General features: G+C 45.3%; 1 protein-coding gene across 10 annotated transcripts in view; it reads left to right on the top strand.

The window, feature by feature from the left end:
* The window catches only part of DENND1A (DENN domain containing 1A), a 139,023-nt gene that overhangs the window by 48,740 nt on the left and 72,261 nt on the right, over nucleotides 1-18,022 (top strand). For all 10 annotated transcript variants that reach the window (XM_071817390.1, XM_065853561.2, XM_065853558.2 and 7 more), the window contains exons 6-10: nucleotides 5,625-5,694; nucleotides 6,564-6,644; nucleotides 8,663-8,716; nucleotides 12,621-12,731; nucleotides 17,228-17,328. In XM_071817390.1, the coding sequence (XP_071673491.1) occupies nucleotides 5,625-5,694; nucleotides 6,564-6,644; nucleotides 8,663-8,716; nucleotides 12,621-12,731; nucleotides 17,228-17,328 (417 nt within the window). The remainder of the gene's footprint in view (nucleotides 1-5,624; nucleotides 5,695-6,563; nucleotides 6,645-8,662; nucleotides 8,717-12,620; nucleotides 12,732-17,227; nucleotides 17,329-18,022) is intronic.

Below are 18,022 nucleotides of genomic sequence, written 5' to 3'. Positions count from 1 at the left end.
GGAGAATAATGATGTCCTGGGTTCCAGGAGCTCTGGGGGAAGACACTGGGACATGTAAACGCTGAACCCAGAGTTTCACCCATGGAAATTCCCCGGTGAGCCCAGAGGTGGCTCAGTGCTTCCAAATGCATTTTGTAAACTCCTGGAAACACTGAAAGGGGAGGAAGATGGGAGAAGAATTAAAAGAAGAATAATAGGTGTATGAAGACTCAGATTATTAACAAAAGTGTGTAGTTAAGTCAGTTAACTTAGTCTTAGCTGTTAAAAATGAAGGTGGAATTTCACTTACAAAGTGGAATTCACACTTTTACTGAAGGGAGTTGAAAGTGTGTTGATGGCTGCTTTTGTCACTCAGGAGCGTTTCCAGTGAAGTTACTGGGGATGCATACTGTGGTTTATATAAGAGCCAAGCTCCTTATTGATGGAATTAAGTGTTCTAGGCCACTGTAAGTTATTGGACTGAGCAAAAGGTCAAGATTGAGGAACTCCTCAACGCCAGGCCTGGCTGACACAGACAGATTTGGTGAGCCTGTCACTCCAGAGAAGTGTGCCCATCTGTAAAATGGAAATGACTGCTCTGTTTTGCGAGGGAGATGGCAGTTGGTTGTGCTGTTATCAAAATACATAGTATGTGTTATAAATAAATACATGTTAAAAATTCCACTTGTGATCTGTGTGAATGGAAGGAGCGAAAGTTGCGTGTGCTTACAACTTGCTCTGTTAGGAGATTCCGCGTTGAATATGTTGATGTAGACTGGTGAGTCTCATTTCAGGTGGCAGAGGTGTACGTGCGGAGGTGCAGCGGTGCCCGTGTGGTTGGGTGCTCTGCAGAGCTGTGTGGGCGGCGGGGCTCTGCTCCCTCGCAGGAAACCAGAGGTGCCACAGGTGTGCTGTGCTTTGCTTTTCCATGGGGTCAGCACAGCATTAGGGTTGAAAGCTGGAGCTGTCAATATTCAAGATTAGTTTTATGAACAGTTGCTATGGCACTTAGCAAATACAAATCATTTTTGAACGTAGCCCTCGCCACTGGGCTTTGCTGCTGCTCCGCTGGAACACGCAGCGTTTCTGCTCTCAGTGCACTGCCAAACCCTCAGTGCTCCGTGGGACTTTATTCTGAGTTCGTCTTTCACGATGCTCTTGCACACTTTGGTTATCCTGCTGTTGCTTCTTCCTTCAGAGTTGTTTGTCACGACTAACACTGGGAAACCTCCCCCTTTTTAAGCTGGGATTTACCTTTCTAGCATTGAGTCAGATTCCTGGTTCCAGCGCGCCTGCCTGTTTGCCCGGCCCCTCCTTGCACTTGGCCTGGATGTCCGTGGTGGTTGTGAGAGGGCTGCGGTCATGTAGAATGGTACATGCTATAACTTCTGACCCTCCTTCATTCTAATGAGCACTCAAAAATATCAAAAGAAACGATAATGGTGAAATTTTCATATTTCAAATAAAACACATTTATTATCAAACCCTCTATTCATCAGTGGTGCTTCAGAACTGGATAAGAAATAGCTGTTTTTTCCTGAGGAAGGCATCTTTTACTTGATAAAGACATCAGCTGTATGCCAGTGTAGATCTGTTGCTTAAAGATCTCTCTTTCCCTATTTGTAGAGGTGTTGCATTCTGCTGTTTACCACAGGGCTATTCCATTGGACTAAATTAGTTGCATGTCTTTACATATAGGCGATTTTTTGGTGTGTGCTATTGGGGCCTTTTCTGCTTTTTGTCCATAGGTACTGCTTGACCAGGCTGAATGTAAAGTGTTGGTTTCAGCTGATGTTCCTCAGTGTGAGTCAGCTGGAGGGGGATTTCATTTTAACTATTAAAAAACAAACAAAGGAATGATTGTAAATAATGTTTATAATTGTTTTGTTTTTAAAAGCTATTGTATTAAGTGTTTAATGAGCATAGGAGGATGCTGGAAATCCACTTTTCTGCCTAATTTCATTGCTGTTGACAACTTAATATGACTAAAGGAAGTTCTGTTGGGTCACCCCTTGCTGTGCCCGTGGTGCTGTGGGATGGCATCAGAAAACACGACCTCGTGTGCTGCTGGGATACAGGAGGCTTTTCCTTCCTATGTTAAAGCACACGGGAGGATTAATATGTTGAAAAATTCAAAGCTAACTTGACGGCACTACAGCATTTTCATCTGGGTAGCAGCTACTATTGGGTGATGACATTTTCTGTTCAGTGTAACTTTTGAAGCACGGAGTGAACTCCCGCAAGCAGCACCGTTTGCAGCTGTGGGGGCAGCGGCCATCGCGTCCTCCTGCCTCCCCGCTCCTCATCCTCCTGCCTCCCCCCTCCTCATCCTCCTGCCTCCCCCCTCCCCATCCTCCTGCCTTTCCCGTCCTGCCTTTCCCATCCCCACATGCCGACTCGGGGTACAAAGGCTTTACTTCTTGTTGCAGGTTTACTGAAGCTCTTCACCACGGCAAACCCCTGACCCCCAGGGATTGCTGGGCTTCGTTATCATGCTAATTTGCTTCTTTGTTGTCTTTCCTGGTGTCTCAGCCCGCCTCAGCAGTCGTTCTTGCACCACTGTTCTTTAAACACCACATTTTGGAAATGTATTTACAAGCTGCAATGCAGCGCTGTTGTAGCGACGCTCGGACTGACCCTGATTGCTGTGACACGTGTAACTAACGACGTTTTGTACTTTGAAGGGGCGCACTAAAAAGGTGGTGACATACGAGTTAGTGAATAAGGTTCTGTGCAGCGGAGTTCGTGCAGACCGCGTGGAGCACCATGGCCCGTTTTCCTGTGCCCGGTTCGCTTCCCGCCGGAGCGGCCCGGCTGCAGCGCCCGGCGCGAGGGACGAGCCTGGAGGAGCCTGGTTTGATTAGGCCTTGATTGATTCTCATGGCAAATGTGTCATTAATGTGTGTACGTGTATGTGTGAGGAAACTCAAAATGGGTGTAAAATGGGAAAAAAGCAAGCAAAATTTCAGCTTGCCCTTTTATTTTTGTTTACTCCTCAAGCACAGTCTGATTTATGCTTGTTGGAGCCTTTGAACTTCAACTCCCTTGAAGAATCTCTGCTCTGTCCGTGTTTGCCGTGGGGAGGGGGGTGCGCGGGTGCTCCCATGCGACCGGGCTCTGGGCAGTTTCAATCCCGAGCGCTTCCCTTCCTTTGTTTAACCTCTGACCTGTGAAAACAAGAGTTAATCAAAAGTTCTAAGGTAGCTAAGAGGAAGGGGAAGTGTTTGGTTACAAATTAAATATGAGCGAGTCCTAAACCATAAATCTTCAGTAGTGCTACCAGTTGTGCTCCTTCGGTTGCATGTGGCACAGAAAGGTTTTGGTTATAAATTCAAGGTCCGTTTCTCTGAAGGGCTGGTTAAAGGCTGCCCCTAAGAGAAAATCCACATCTTTTGGCAGAGATCGAGAAACAAATTCAGAGAACTATATTTCTTGACTTTTTTTCCCCCCACTTTAGCTGGTCGCAATTTGGTCAAATAAAAGCAGAACTGTTTCACTCTTGAGTAGTCAACACACAGAACAAGCGATGAAGTTGAAGTATTGAAGATGGCAGGATGGATTAGTTTTCCAACGTATCCAAAGCTTTCAGGATGAGAGAGATCCTGCATGCAACAGTGACAGAGCAGGGAGGTGGAGATTGAAGTGAGATTGTCCGTGAGGTGATGGGTTTGCTTTATCTCGCGCAGCTCTGGAGCAGGAGCTGTGCCGAGAGCTGCGTCAAACGCTGCTCCTTTCCTCGCCTTCAAAACTGCGAAGCTTCTCTCCTCAAAATGGAAAGTTATTCCTAAAATAAGAAAAAGCAGCAGTTATGCTGAGGTGCTAAACTGTGATTTGGAAAGCGTGGCTTAAAATAAAGAAGAGTTAGTGTCAAACAAAGAACAGTACTGAAGTTCATGATGTTAGTGAAGAGCCACCAAGGAGTGAGCAAATGCACCAGCAGTAGGGCTTCAGCGTCCCTTCTCCGGCGTGGGGGCTTTGCCCGTGTTCTGGCACTGTGAGTATGACACTATCTGGGCAGTTTTACTGGAATGCCAGACGCTGTTCTCCAGGTGCTGAGCAGAAGAGTTAAAGCACAATAACATTTGAAAATACTCTCATTTTAAAACTGTGAATATAGTTTTGCAGCAAGGTCCCTGAGCAATTAAACAGAACTTTAAATGTACTTTCCAGAAATAAGTTTTGGGGCTGTGCTGTCGGGAGCTTCTGCCTCCTTGGTTTTCTGTCTTTTCCAACTCTTTTGATAGATGCCTTGCAGGATTTGTTTACCAGGTTCTTAATCTCTACTTAGCAGATAGGTTTTGAGAGGATTTCTTGTTACTCTTGTAATGGCTTTTAACTCTGCTGAGGTTTGTTTAACCAAACAGAAAGAAAGAGACTTATCTTCTAACTAATCCTTCTTGATTGTTTACAATAGAATGCCAAACTTAAATGCTCTTTAAAGTGGTAATTGTCTGTCTTTCTCCTCTATTCTCATACATAGTTTGTAAAGATGCTTAGAGCATATTAATTTAAATGATAATACTGTCATATAACATGAAAAGTTAAGTTGCTTATCAGTATATTTTGATAAGCTACTTACATTTTACAGTAGCATTTGCAGGCTTCAAACAAACGTTAATGATGGAGTGCCATTCCCTTTATCTGTCTCATATATAGCTTCTCACTTCATTTATTACCGCAGCTGTACAGTCGGGAACCACGGGGCACTCCATTCTTTAGGGCTGTCAGGATGTAGTCATGTTTTATAAAACTTTAAATCCTGTCTAACTACACAAAATAGAATCCATTTGCTTCGAAAAGCGTCTGTGATTAGAGGAGGACTCGGGCTGTGCAGCGTGCAGCCTGGCCCTGCCGCTCGCTGCGGCCGAGGGAAGTTCCTGGGAGCTGTGTAAAAGGAGCTGAAATAAAGAACTGTGCCAGGAAAATAGGGTACAAAATCGTGCCAAAGCATACTGCAGTGTGAAGTCACATCTTAGCCGTCTCTTTTATGGAATAGAAATGTAATGTAAATGAAAAAAGATGTGATTTTTCTGCATGTTTGTTTTCTAATTTTGTTTCTTTATTACTTTTGTAAGTTGAGAGCAAATATACTCAAGGTGAAGTTTCTATCTGAGCTCACTAAGGACTGGCCGAATGCCACGATACGGGATGTGGAATCAGATTTGACAAGTTAAAAATGGAGATATTTCTTGTACCATTTTAAAAATCCAGTTGTACAGGGATTCCAAACCCAAACAACTGTCTGCCTGCAGTTCCCCGGGGCCCTCGGCAGCTCTACGGAGGACTAGTCATTCAACATCCACTTTGGGAAATAGTTACTGTTAAAAATGTTCCCCCATACATGAGCATAGATACACGCGTGTACCTTTATTTGCCAGGTTAGAGGCTGCCCTGGGGTTCTGAGCGGGGTGAGGAGCGGGGGAACTGCAGCTGCGCACAGCTGGGCACAGCCCCAGTGTGGCTGCAGAGCTGGGAAGAGCCGAGGCCGGAGCTCAGGGCCTTCCCTGGGGACATCTGCAGTGTCACACACGGCAGAGGCTGTTGGTAGCCGGCACCTATAGAGACGTACAGGCCAACAACCGTGAATTTATTAACTGAGATTTAGCAAGTTACGTTGATGCTTTTTCTTTCTTTTTGTTTTCTAGTTACCTCCCGTGGTTTGAAGTCTTTTATAAGCTGCTCAACGTCTTGGCAGATTATTCAGCAAAAGGACAGGTATTATTCTGAAGTACTAACCCTACTTTTCTGCAGTGTCCAGTGAGGGAGAGAGGATGAAAACAAGCTGCTTTAAGAAGTGCTTGTCTCGGAGATGACCATGTGAGTTATTCATCTGTACGATGCAGCAATATAGAAGATCATATTCAGCCAAGCTGAAAGCTTGGCAAGTGCCTTTGAAAAATAAGTATGCTTTTAAATTATTTTTTGGGAAAAGATAAAGTCCCAGAATGTGGCTGTGGATGCAACAGGGGTGAATGGTTCCCTGCAGTCACCCCTGTGCAGCCCCTGTGGTTCCCTGACCGTGCTCAGCACGTCCCTGCGCTTCCCACGCCGCCGTGGGTCCGGGATCTCTTACAGGAGTCCCCTTGTCACGTAAGGTGAGCGCAGAACTGCGCTCTCTGGTGCCAGGGTCTCACCCGCAGACATCAGCTGGGCCAAGCCCTTCAGACGCTGCTTTGCTTTTAAAGCAAAACAAAGTGAAATTCAGTCTTGAGACAGTGCAAAAATGGGAACTAAGCCATTCAAATTTGCTTCTAGGTTTATAAACGATAAGGAACTTGCAGTGCAAGCTGGCGTGGGCTGTGCTGAGTAACTGTGTAGTGCATAGGTTGGTGACTGAGTAGGTTGCAGAAATATATAGAAATACATATGGAAAAAATGTATTCTAAAAAATCATGTTATAAAACCCAGCTGTCAGAGGAACCACGTTCATTTCTGTTCATGGTCTAATGTATAAATCTTTTTCACTTTTTGCTTTATACTCTAAACCCCCGGTTTGACGAACATTGCCCTTCTGTCTTGGAGCCCAGCTCGTTATAGCGATGCCTACATAGTATTCATTGTATTTTTTCTTCTCCTTATTCCAGGATAGTCAGAGGAGCGAGCTCCTGGAAACATTTCACAAACTCGCCATCCCCGAACCGGGAACCTCTGTTCATCTGGGAGTGGTAAGTACAGAGGTGTAAACTGAGGTCTTTCGTTTGCATTCCATATCATAATGGAGGGATGTCAAAAGCAATTCTATTTGGAACTTTGGATGTTGTTTTCCTGTGAGGACACAGAGCTCTGAAATTCCCCTTTTCATGTTTGGGGCCCTGTTTCCCCTTCCTTAACCCCGAATGGCTCTGAGATGCTGTTCTTTGATGGGAGGAAGATCGGGTGTTCCTCATGGAAATGTCTCACCGCATCACCTGTGACCTGTGAGAGGTCACAGAGCAGCAGCATGACATTTACTGTCCACGCTTCTGCAGAGCTCCTAGATCTCGCAGGTATGCAAAGGGCACAAGACTGGAAAGCAACCAGTGGTGTACCTGCCCTAGCAGCGATCTGACTGGTAACTGTTTATCACCTTTTCTGATGGCTTTCCCCCTCCTCCCCTCAAGAAAAAGACTCACACAAACAACACGTAGTTCATTTTTATGTCTTGTGAGAAAATTAACCGAAGAACACAGAGAACAGATGTGAGATTTTATTGATGGGATTGTATTTGGGTTTTTTTGCAGAACAGCCGTGTGTTCCAGGCTGTAGTGCACAAGTGTTGAAGCAGCACGTTGCTGCAGTTGCCAGTCAGTCGAGTCCGCATGCAGAGCAGTGGTGTGTGCAGCCACGCTTCTCCCTCGTTTCCTCTCCTCCTCCTCCCAAAGTCCTGGCTGGCAGCAGCAGCTCCGCCGTCCCTGCCCGGCGCTGTCACTCCACAGGTAGCAGTTGTTTGGCCTCGCTGGGTCACCGGCCGGCGGTGGGAACGTCCCCGTCCCCGCGAGGCCGGCGCTGGCGTGAGCAGCGTTTCTGTTCAGGGACGAGCTCTCTGGAAAGGCAGATATTTCAGCTTTTTCATACCAGTGGTTTCAGGGAATGCTGCCGGGCTCCCCTTGTCTCAGCCATTTCATGGGCGATGAAGCAAGAAAGGATCTCGAAGAGCAGCCAAGGGACTGTCAGCTCTGGTGTCTTTACACGTTTTATTTTGGCTGTTCACAGGCCTATTTTGGGGTTGGGGTGAGGTTCCTCTGTGTGATGTAGTTGCGATTACTATTCCTGTATCTTTGCATTGCATCTTTTGAACCAAACTAAGCCAGTGATTTCTCAAAAAGCAAAAAATGGTGGTTATACATTTAGTCTCTATATTCAGTGTAGCTGTTAAAACCACTTGCTATTTCGGGTTATAGACTGTTCATGAAGCTCTGAAATGCCTGAGATATATATACGAGAAAATTGTGCCAACTGTGCAATTATGCCAAGAATATAACACCCTTTAAATTTTCAGCAAGTAATTATTAAGTAGCCCTAAGATAAATTGTGAAAATCTTAAAAATAATACAATTTGTATACAACATCGATTTCCAAAATCAGTTCAGTCACTTTCCTTTCCCAAAGCACTAACCGAGAATCACGCGAGTCACGTGTGGCCAGATTGGGAACGAGAGTGAACCTGGTCTCATGCTATTAAACAATGTGACAATATAATGGGTTATGAAATGGCAAGACCAACACCGTGTTTCAAGCTGTGTTTTTTAAGGTGTATAAATGTGACCTAGAACTTCAGTAATATTTTTGAGGTAAGTAGGTGTAAATCTTTAGCAAGTATTGCTCAGTTGATTCGCACTCTGTGCCGATGCGGTGGGTGAGCCCGGGACCCGCTGGCCGAGCTGGAGCTCAGCGCCCCCCGCGCTGCCCTGGGCTTGTGTCATGGGCTCTGGGTTTGTCCGTATCAGCGCCTCTGAACAACAGAACAGATGTCATAACTTTTCTGAGGCATTCAATACTTTTGGTCTTTAAGCATTTCATATTGTGTGATCTGAGAATGCAGCTTTTGAAATCCATGACAGAGTCTTACCTGTAGTTGGTAAGAAATATTCTGTCATTTTTACTTAGCTGAGCACCTGCTACTATTGCTGTTCCTAACACCAAGCGATAAGTTTATATTGCTTTTGACAATATTGCAATAACCAATATTCGCTCTTTGTTTCAGCACTCTTACTTCACTGTGCCTGACATCAGAGAGCTTCCTAGTATACCCGAAAATGTGAGTAGAGGACCGTGCACTTTCTCATTTCTGTTTAATGTCAGCAGCATCACAGATAATAACTGTTAGCTCTGTTTGGCCTAGTGATGGATGACATTCTATATACTGCTAGATGTTGAAGGAAACTTTAGGTGGTTAATTTATAGTAAGTATCGGGTGGAAAACGTCATGTTGCTAACTGCAGAAGTACATGAATAAGGGGCCTTTTGAAGTACAACGTAACAGTAGAGTTTAATGTTTGCCATTTTAATTGATACCAAACAAATAGGAAATTGACAGCTGTAAGTCAAGATGTTTACTTAAAAAATATAAAGCTTTTATTATTATCACCACTCCCTTATTACTTACTGTTCACATTTCATGATTTCTTGGTTCTAGTAAGGAAGGAAATGTGAAGTCCACGTCTGTATTTTGTAGCAATAGGATGCCTTAGACCCAGTTCAAGAGTCAGTTCCGCAGTCTAAACCAGCTGTTGAATCCTGGCCTAATCCAGACATGAAGTTACTTCTTTACAGGGGTTATATTTATGTTAATCTTTTTTATGCTAATCGTTTTTGTTTGATAAGCCTCAAATGACCTGGAGGGCAAGGAAGGAAGTCTGTGTCCTTTTAGAGGCTGGTGAATCGGAGGGCAGAGAGGGAAGAGGTGGTGGTGGTGAGGCTGAAGTAAGGGAACTGTAATCCCTGTGACTGTGCTCAAGCTTCATCTTCACAGAGGAGGTTGCTCCTTGCTTTGTTCCTTCAGTCACAAGTTCTTCATTAGATGACGAGGGAAGACAAGTACATGAACTTTTTTTAGAATATTTTTTAAAATGTGTTTAAGTCAGTGTGCCTGTGCATTTACTGAAATAGCAAATGATCGAATGGGTCGTTGATCTCCATGAACTTTCAGAGGAGCATAAGGGAATTTCGTAGCACTCTTGGTGAGTTTTGAGAGGAGTGGGGATACCTGCTCCCATATTTTATTTTGAAAATCCCACTCTTTTTCTCTCCCAATAAAGGTTTAAATCCTAGGAAACAAAATACACAACAATTAAACCGCAAATTGGAACGCTTTCACTTGTATTTATTTAACTCATTCATGGTTTTGTCACTTACGAGACATGTCTTTCAAAATACATGTGTAAGTCCCAATTTAATCTTCAAAGATGACAGCTTTCTTATAAATAAAACTTAGAGCTCGCACGTGAATTTCCTCAGTATCAATACATTACCATACAGCCCACATGCTTCCCAGGTGTCACTGGCAAAGTTCTGAGGGCGGAGAAGACTGAGGTCTTATCAATCTTTCCGTCTGAAAGTACATTTGTGTGTCAAAGCCAGTACTGAGCTACGGCGAAGCTGCAAGAATAATTGCAAATCAGGTCCCTATGTCTGGTTTCCCCTCAGTAGCAGCTGCTGGTGCCACCTCAGCCGTCCCCAATCCCTGCACCCTGTCCCCGATCCCCTCACCCTGTCCCAGTTCCCTGCACCCCGTCCATGATCCCCGCACCCCATCCCTGTTCCCCTCACCCCATCCATGATCCCCGCACCCTGTCCCTGTTCCCCTCACCCCATCCATGATCCCTGCACCCTGTCCCTGTTCCCCTCACCCCATCCATGATCCCTGTACCCCATCCCTGTTCCCCTCACCCCATCCATGATCCCTGCACCCTGTCCCTGTTCCCCTCACCCCATCCCTGTTCCCCTCACCCCATCCATGATCCCCTGCCCCCTGTCCCTGTTCCCCTCACCCCATCCATGATCCCTACCCCCTGTCCCTGTTCCCTTCACCTCATCCATGATCCCTGCGCCCTGTCCCTGTTCCCCTCACCTCATCCATGATCCCTGCGCCCTGTCCCTGTTCCCCTCACCTCATCCATGATCCCTGTACCCCATCCCTGTTCCCCTCACCCCATCCATGATCCCTGCGCCCTGTCCCTGTTCCCCTCACCTCATCCATGATCCCTGTACCCCATCCCTGTTCCCCTCACCCCATCCATGATCCCCGCACCCTGTCCCTGTTCCCCTCCCCGCTCGGCAGGGTGGGGATGCAGCTCCCGTTGCACACCCCTCGTCCGAGTGGCATCAGAGGGAGTTCAGGGCTGCCCAGCAGTTCCCATGGCCGCTGTTGGTGGCGGTCGTGTCATCACGCACTGCTTTGGCGTCGTGGAAGGATGGGTGAGAGGGGGAAGAAGAGCCCTAGAGAAGACAGCTTATGTTTAGACAAAAATATCATGCTAATCAGCACAGATGGGATGAGAAATACAGAAAAAGTACATGATAGTTTAATAGGTTTTTGGCAAAGTGTATTGGCTTTTTTTTTTTTCCATTTTCCCTTTTCGAATATACCTGTCTGCAACCAAAGCTTTGCTGTAACAAAGACCTGAAGGATTGTTTTATATTAACATGTTTGAAGCTACCCATAATGAGCTTAGGTTTTTTTGTCTGTCCAGATACTGGTACAAAACTCTTCCATATACAATGCTTAATTTCTCTTCAGTTCTTTGTGTTTGGATGGCAAGCTGTGGAACATATTTTTGCACAGTATGAAGCATCTTGGCAGACTTCTCAGGCCAAGCACTGGTGGTTTTAGAGTTATCTTTGGATCTGTCAAAAGTGCTAATAGGCTTTGTTGAGCTTCTTTAAGTTTCTAAATCATATTCGCTTTTTGCTTTTCTGCACTTTTTTATTTAATGATGATTAAGATTGCACTTGAATTCATGACTAATCTAATTTTGCTCTCACATGTGCTTTTTGTGTGAGGCTGTCTTTATCGTATAGCAACCCTTTCATACCCGTAAGAAGCTATTTGGAAACAAATTCCCCAATTCAGCACTCTTGGCACATTACCTTTTCCTCTACCAGACACCCCCCTCCCCTTTTATTTTAATTTCTGTGTTTTGAGAAGTGAAAATACCCTGTACCAACACCAATCCTTCTTTGTTTGCCTTGTGCGGTAAAGCCCCTCGTTCCCGGAGCACATCATACGTGTTGAAGTACCCGCGCGGTGGCACGTAACACGTGTTGATGAAGTAACCCACACGGTGGCTGCCTAGTTCCGATAGCAAAGATCTTCGGCCCACGTTTGCTGTTCGTTAGAAGGCGTTGGTGATCTACCCGCTGCTGCAGGAGCCGTGGCGCTGCGGAGGGTGCGGGTGGAGGGTGCTGGGGGCCGATGGGCTGACGCTGATGAACCGACCACGGTCCCTTGTGCACCTTGCGCTGGGTTTCTTTTTGTTTTAATTTCAGTTACATAGGTAGTTTTAAATATTAATATTTTACATAGGTACTTTTTAATATTCTGAGCAGCAAAAGCAAGGAAGAAACTTGTGTTGCCCAGGCAGTGCGTGTGTAGAGTTTTGACAGTGTTACCTGCTTGTGTCTTTGTCTATTTACCTGCGCTTTAGAGGCAGATTACACATGTGTTTTGCTTACAATATTCTACTGCAATTAATTTTTGATGCTGTATGAACATACTGATCGCTCCGGTAAAACTGGAAGTTTGAGCCCCGCCTCTTCATCCGTGATGGGCGTGCGTTGAAATTGTCAGAGACTTCTCTGCCTCCTGCCTCAGTTTCCCCAGCCCCAGGGAAGGCTCCGTGTCTTCCCCACGGGGAGATGTGTGTGCGAGTGCACCAGGACTGACACAGCATGTTTTTTCTCGGAGAAGTATCTTGCATTCAGGAAGCTATATGTGAAACATCGGCTGTTTTGTTGCTCCAGCACCTGTTCCCCAGGAGCTGGGGAAGGCTCTGGCAGCTAAAAAGTGCTCTGACATAAGATCACCGCTCGCTCGCTTGGAGTCACGCGCTGGAGGTAGCGCAATGGGAGGGTGAAATCTGCCTTGTTTTGGTGGTTGTTTTTTGCTAAGGACACTTGGTTTTGTAATACCATGAATCAAAAACGATTTTCTCTCTTCCCAGAGAAATCTGACGGAGTATTTTGTAGCAGTTGATGTCAACAACATGCTGCACCTCTACGCCAGCATGCTGTACGAGCGCCGCATCCTCATCTCTTGTAGTAAGCTGAGCACTGTAAGTAAAATACACAAGAATTTCTTCTATTCACAGTTCTTTTTAAAAAAGTCAAATATAGGGCATGATCTGATGATCTCTAGGTCTCCCTCCCTAACCTAAACTCAATCCTGTGGTACCATGTGGTGGTTCCCCTAATGTTCAAATGAAAAAGGTTTTTTTGGATACAGGAGTTGGGGTTGTTTAGTACACAACTGTACAAGCATTTGTGCTGTAGTGAAGTCCTTTTTGTATCATTTACTTGACAGGAAAAAGAAATAGATAAACGATACTTTAAAATGGATGTTGCAGTGGCTTTCTCTGGGGGGAGTGGGCTACAATACCGTGTCAGTCCACATTTTTGCAGTTTTGTTTGGTAAGGTGGAGACTTAATGCTACTTGGGCTCCATCAAGGGCCGGAGAGATGAAAGGTGCTGGCTGCTCTGGAGCACTCTGCTGCAAATGGCTGGACATCAAACCCTGCACACGGCTTCAGTTGGTGCAGAGCTGTGTGCCGTGCATCTCAAGGTTCATCAGTCAATAAGACTGTGATTTTCTTCATAAAAGAAAATGTTAAGTTTTCGTTCTGTTTGCTCTGTAAATGGGTATTGATTGCTTTCCTTTATGAACGACGAGCACAAGACCCTTTAACTAATTTTGCTTTCTAGTGCTATGGGCTGAGTACTCGAGCGGTCCTCTCTAAAATACAAGCTTCTGTTTCCATTTTGTGTGGTATTAACCAGTCTTTTATGGTATGACCATGACCTACTTTGTGTCTGAGATTAAAACTGCCTCATGGAGTTGTAAATACTATGGGAGGCTGAAATAATGTACATAGGAATGGGCAGAAAAGGGAAAGAGTGTAAGACTTCATAATCTCCGAATAACTATTACAGTATAATTTGGAAAGGTAAGTGAAACTAAGGATATTAGAGTAATCTCTGGGACCTATTAATAATTACTTGGTGTTTACAATCAATCCCACATTTAACGGAAAGAATTTGAAGTATTGTAAAGTTTAATATCATAGAAAACTTGTAAAATTTTGATTTTTGTATCTGTGTCCTCCCTGCTAAAAGAAGGAAAAATACATCCAGGCCTGGTAATTGGCTAAAATGGAAAAGAGAGGTGTGTATTTCAGAGACCTGCAGAAGGGAAAGAACAGTGAACTCTCAGAGAGGAAAGAAGAGGACGCTATCCTAAGCATCTCAGAACGTGTGTGGCGCGTTGGTTTAATGTCTGCTTTGTGCCAGAGCCTGGGAAGAATCGCTTACCTGTCACTTGGCCTCCTTAACGAGCTGTTTCTCCACGAGGGTTGTGTTTCCCCTCCTGCCTTTCTGCGGTTCCTGCCGCTCGCGCCTCTGTCCGAGCGGAGCGGCCGCGGCCCCGGCCCCGGGCAGGGGCGCTGGTGGCCCCGCGCGTTCTTGGCCCCGCTCCGCAGGGCTGCGGGGTGCGCGTTGGGCTGGGCTGGGCCGCCGCCAGGGCCCCGGCAGCACTGCACGCTGCTTTGTTTCGGCTCAAACTGTGCTCAGCGGAAGCCAAGACCTTGGAACTGGAAACGCACCAAACTGCGATTCGCAAAGTGAAGTGAGGGTGCTGGTGGGGGGGTTGGTCCCTTTGGTTTTGTTGTTTAGTTTTTTAACAAACACGAGAAAGGGACCTATTGGCACTTAATTTCTTTTAACTTTGAGAGACAAGGCACATTTCATACTTGAGGTTCAATATCAGGTAAGAGAGAGAAAATGAAACAGTTCTGGGTGCAAAGTCTTTTCTGATGGAATAAATTCTGTGCTGTTTGTTAATATATTACATCGTATCAGGTTCAAATTTTGAAAATGGCCTATTGTAATTCAACGTCAGTTTGTAGCATTTATATGTATGACAAAATCCCATTGATTTAATTTGCTCAAGTAAGGCTTTTAGAGCATTGAATAGGAAGCTGCGAGCAGCGGCTCGGTGAAGCGGAGCCGCCCTGGCCCAGCCGTCCTCTTCCACCCCAGCAGCGGCTGCAGGAAGCTGCGGTGCTGGAACTAATCCTAGTGCAAAATGCTGGATTCCTAGAGTTTTGACAGTTGGGCATTTCTCAGGCTGCCTTATTATTGCGTGCTTGTTTTCTGTGTGGCAATCACTAATCAGGTGAGGTCTCCAGCAAATATGCTATTTCTTTTTTATGAGCCCCTGCCTTGGCAGAGTTGAAGGACGGTGCTGGTGCCTGCCCATGCTCGTGTGTGATTTGAATTCCTGCCAGATAGCAAGGTGGCAGTACATCTCAACACTAAGTGACAGCTTCTGCTCAGATGTCTGCAGTGTTGAGCATTATGGCTGTTTAATCTTCTCTTGCTGAGTTTTGAAACCAATGGGAGGGGGACTCGGATGGGGCCCCTAGGATTACTGAGTATGCTCCTCTACAGCAGCACCCATGTCATATGATAATGCTGGGAAATAATCCATTTGGTCCTCATAGAGACCATTTTTAAGTAAGAATTAAATTTTTAAACAGTGTTTTTTCCAGACATCTTTTTGATTTGGAGAACAGAAACAGAAAGCATGAAGGATTTAGGAATATAGAGGAAGAACTACCTTGGGAAAGCATGCCCTCTTCTCTGCTGCGTGGTTTGGAATCAGGCTGTTCCTTTCCTCTGATCTGTGAGAGAGGAGCATCTTCTCCAGTAGAAATAAAGATAACTCAGAATATAATGGGGTAGGTGTAAATCTTAGTGTTTTTTGAGTCATAATTATAGAATAATTCAAGAGTGTGTAGCTTCCAAATTTTGCTTTAATTAGTGTCATAACATACTAATATTTCTTTACCTGCTAATAAAGAGCTTTCTTACTGAGAAAGCCTGAACAGGTGCTTGTTCAGACACTTGCTGTACGCTGTCTGCTATTTCCTTATGACGGTGGTTCAAATCTAGTTGAAATTCCTGCATATTCTCTTGCACATGCACGTGTCCAGCACTGGGGTGATTTGGAGCTCTGTGGAGCTGAGGGGCGACCGGAGTGGAGATCGGGGAGATGGGCAAAGAGCGTCAGACAGGACCACGTCTCCAGATGTCAGTGTTTCTTGAGGGAGTTTTCAACTCGAGGGGTTTTATGTCTGAAATGTTTGTCGTTAGAGTCCTGTAGGCTTTGGCACTGGACATAAACCAAGCTGCATCCAGAGCCGTAGCTGATTTTCCCTGACACGGAGCCCTAAGAGACTGTATTAGCTCGTCCAGACCATTTTCTTTACCTGTCGGGGGCTCCCTACGAGGTGGTATTTAATTCAGTAGTCTGTGTTAATGGAAATGAATAATAATGAGGGTCATCTGCTTTTCTTTGAAGGTTACACCACATCTAACTGAGTTAGGATTGATGTCATGGTTGTCCTCGCGTAGTTTCATCGCACTCAACTTCAGGCCACCGCAAGGACCTCAGTCCTTTAGAATTTGCCTTTTAGGTATTGGTAGGAGTGTTCTCCTCCCTCTGTCCAGCAGGCACCACGTGCTGGAGTTCATCCCACAGCTGGTGGGCTTTTGTGGGTTATTGTTTTCCAAACGTGTCTCGCAAGTGAAAGACGTTGAGGACTTCACTGGGTATCGTGTGAGATTCAAGACGCTCTAAACCAAAACCCGCCGGCAGGGTGGGTGTGTTACCCGTCACCTCTTGGGCTTTTCCTTGTGCTGTCTGTTTGTGTGAGTGTTCCCAGTTATTTAGTCACTTATTTTGTTTTCCCAAGTGTGTGTTTGCTATAGCTTTTGCTGAGATTTCCTTGTTGAGGATTATCACCTTCTCTCTTGATATCCTTAGCAAATGTGATAAATATCCTGCTTATCTTCCTTTTCCAAGGTATTAATGATCGTTTGAAATAGGACCGAGAGAGATCGTTTCCTCCAGAGCCCTGTGAGGGTTCTCCCCGGCTGGACTAGCCCTTGGAGTTGTGATTTGTGATCTTTTTCACTCAGTACCCGCCAACATCAAAACTGCTCTGAGTGAGGTTTTATAAATATAACTGAAAAATGCAATGGATCGAATAGTTTGGTGAAGGGCAAGTAGATAAAAGTCTCTTTTAAAGAATAAAAATGTAATCACTGGGTTTAGTATGGTGTAGTCTTAAGAAACGTACACTAGTCAGATGTTTTTTACAGTTTCTGTTATAATTTCAATGCAGTTTTGTGATATTTAATGGATGGTAATTACCAGGACTTGGGGGATTTGCCTTTACTCTTTTTTAGTTCCCTTTGTGTTTCCTTTTCCATGTTTCTGTTGTTTTATAGAACGCTGGGTGTTCTTTTCAAGGTTGGTTTGTTGAATGAATCATGTTCTCAGCTGTTTACAAAGTCAGTTGAATGACAACCACCATAAACCAGTCACGCTTCACCTACCAATACCCTTTTTGTAACAAGAGCACTGTATATTTTCTAATAAAACATGTTGATATGAAAGCAGAATTGATTCTTTACATTTTTTCTTTTAACCTTGCCTTTTAGAGTTGTTTTTTGTCTTACTCACGATCCTGTTTTAATGCTGTTTTTCAGTTAACTGCCTGCGTTCACGGGTCTGCAGCGATGCTCTACCCGATGTTCTGGCAGCATGTTTACATCCCCGTCCTGCCCCCACATCTCTTGGACTACTGTTGGTAAGGCTATATATATGTGTGTGTATATATATTATAGATATGTGTATATATCACTGAGATTCACAACAGTTTCCACATTTCTGTATAGTAAATCTTAAGTCATCTGATGATGCAACTGTTACATGGTCATATTAAGGAAGCAACCAACCTAGTAAGTAAAAACCAATATTTTCATGGCAAGATATAGTTGTCTGTCGGTGAGCTGTGGTACTCGGAGTGGTTACTATGGGATGCTGCAACTTAGCTAACGAAGAGGAAGGTGAAGATGCTGCTTCTTGTCGTTGTTCAGCTGTTGGTTGCTGCTTTGTGTGACTTTCCCTTTATTCTCCTTCCCCTGTGCACACAGCGGGGAGGTGAAGTTGGCCCAGAGCTGTGGCTTTACCTTCGCTGCCGGGAGAAGGGAAACTCCCCAGCCGTGCTGGAGAGGGAGCGCAACTGTCGCGTGAGGGGCTGGAGTGAGCGAGGCCAAAGCTTGGCTGGAGCTATGGCGAGAGGAGCCTGCTCCAGGCTGGGAATGGCAAGGGAAGCGCAGGGAAAAGGTGCAGCTGCTGCTGCGTGGTCAGGCAGCGAGCGCTGCGGGAGGCAGGGGGCTCGGTGCTGGTGTCTGCGCTGGCCCTGGGGTCTCCCTGCATGGCTGAAAAGGCTGTGGGAGCGTGGAGCTTAATGCACTTTGGGAATTATTTGAAAACACACA

Source organism: Patagioenas fasciata, chromosome 20 (genome assembly GCF_037038585.1).
Source record: "Patagioenas fasciata isolate bPatFas1 chromosome 20, bPatFas1.hap1, whole genome shotgun sequence".
NCBI lineage: Eukaryota > Metazoa > Chordata > Aves > Columbiformes > Columbidae > Patagioenas > Patagioenas fasciata.
Note: the sequence above shows the minus strand (reverse complement) of the source record. Positions and strands in the feature narration are given on the sequence as shown.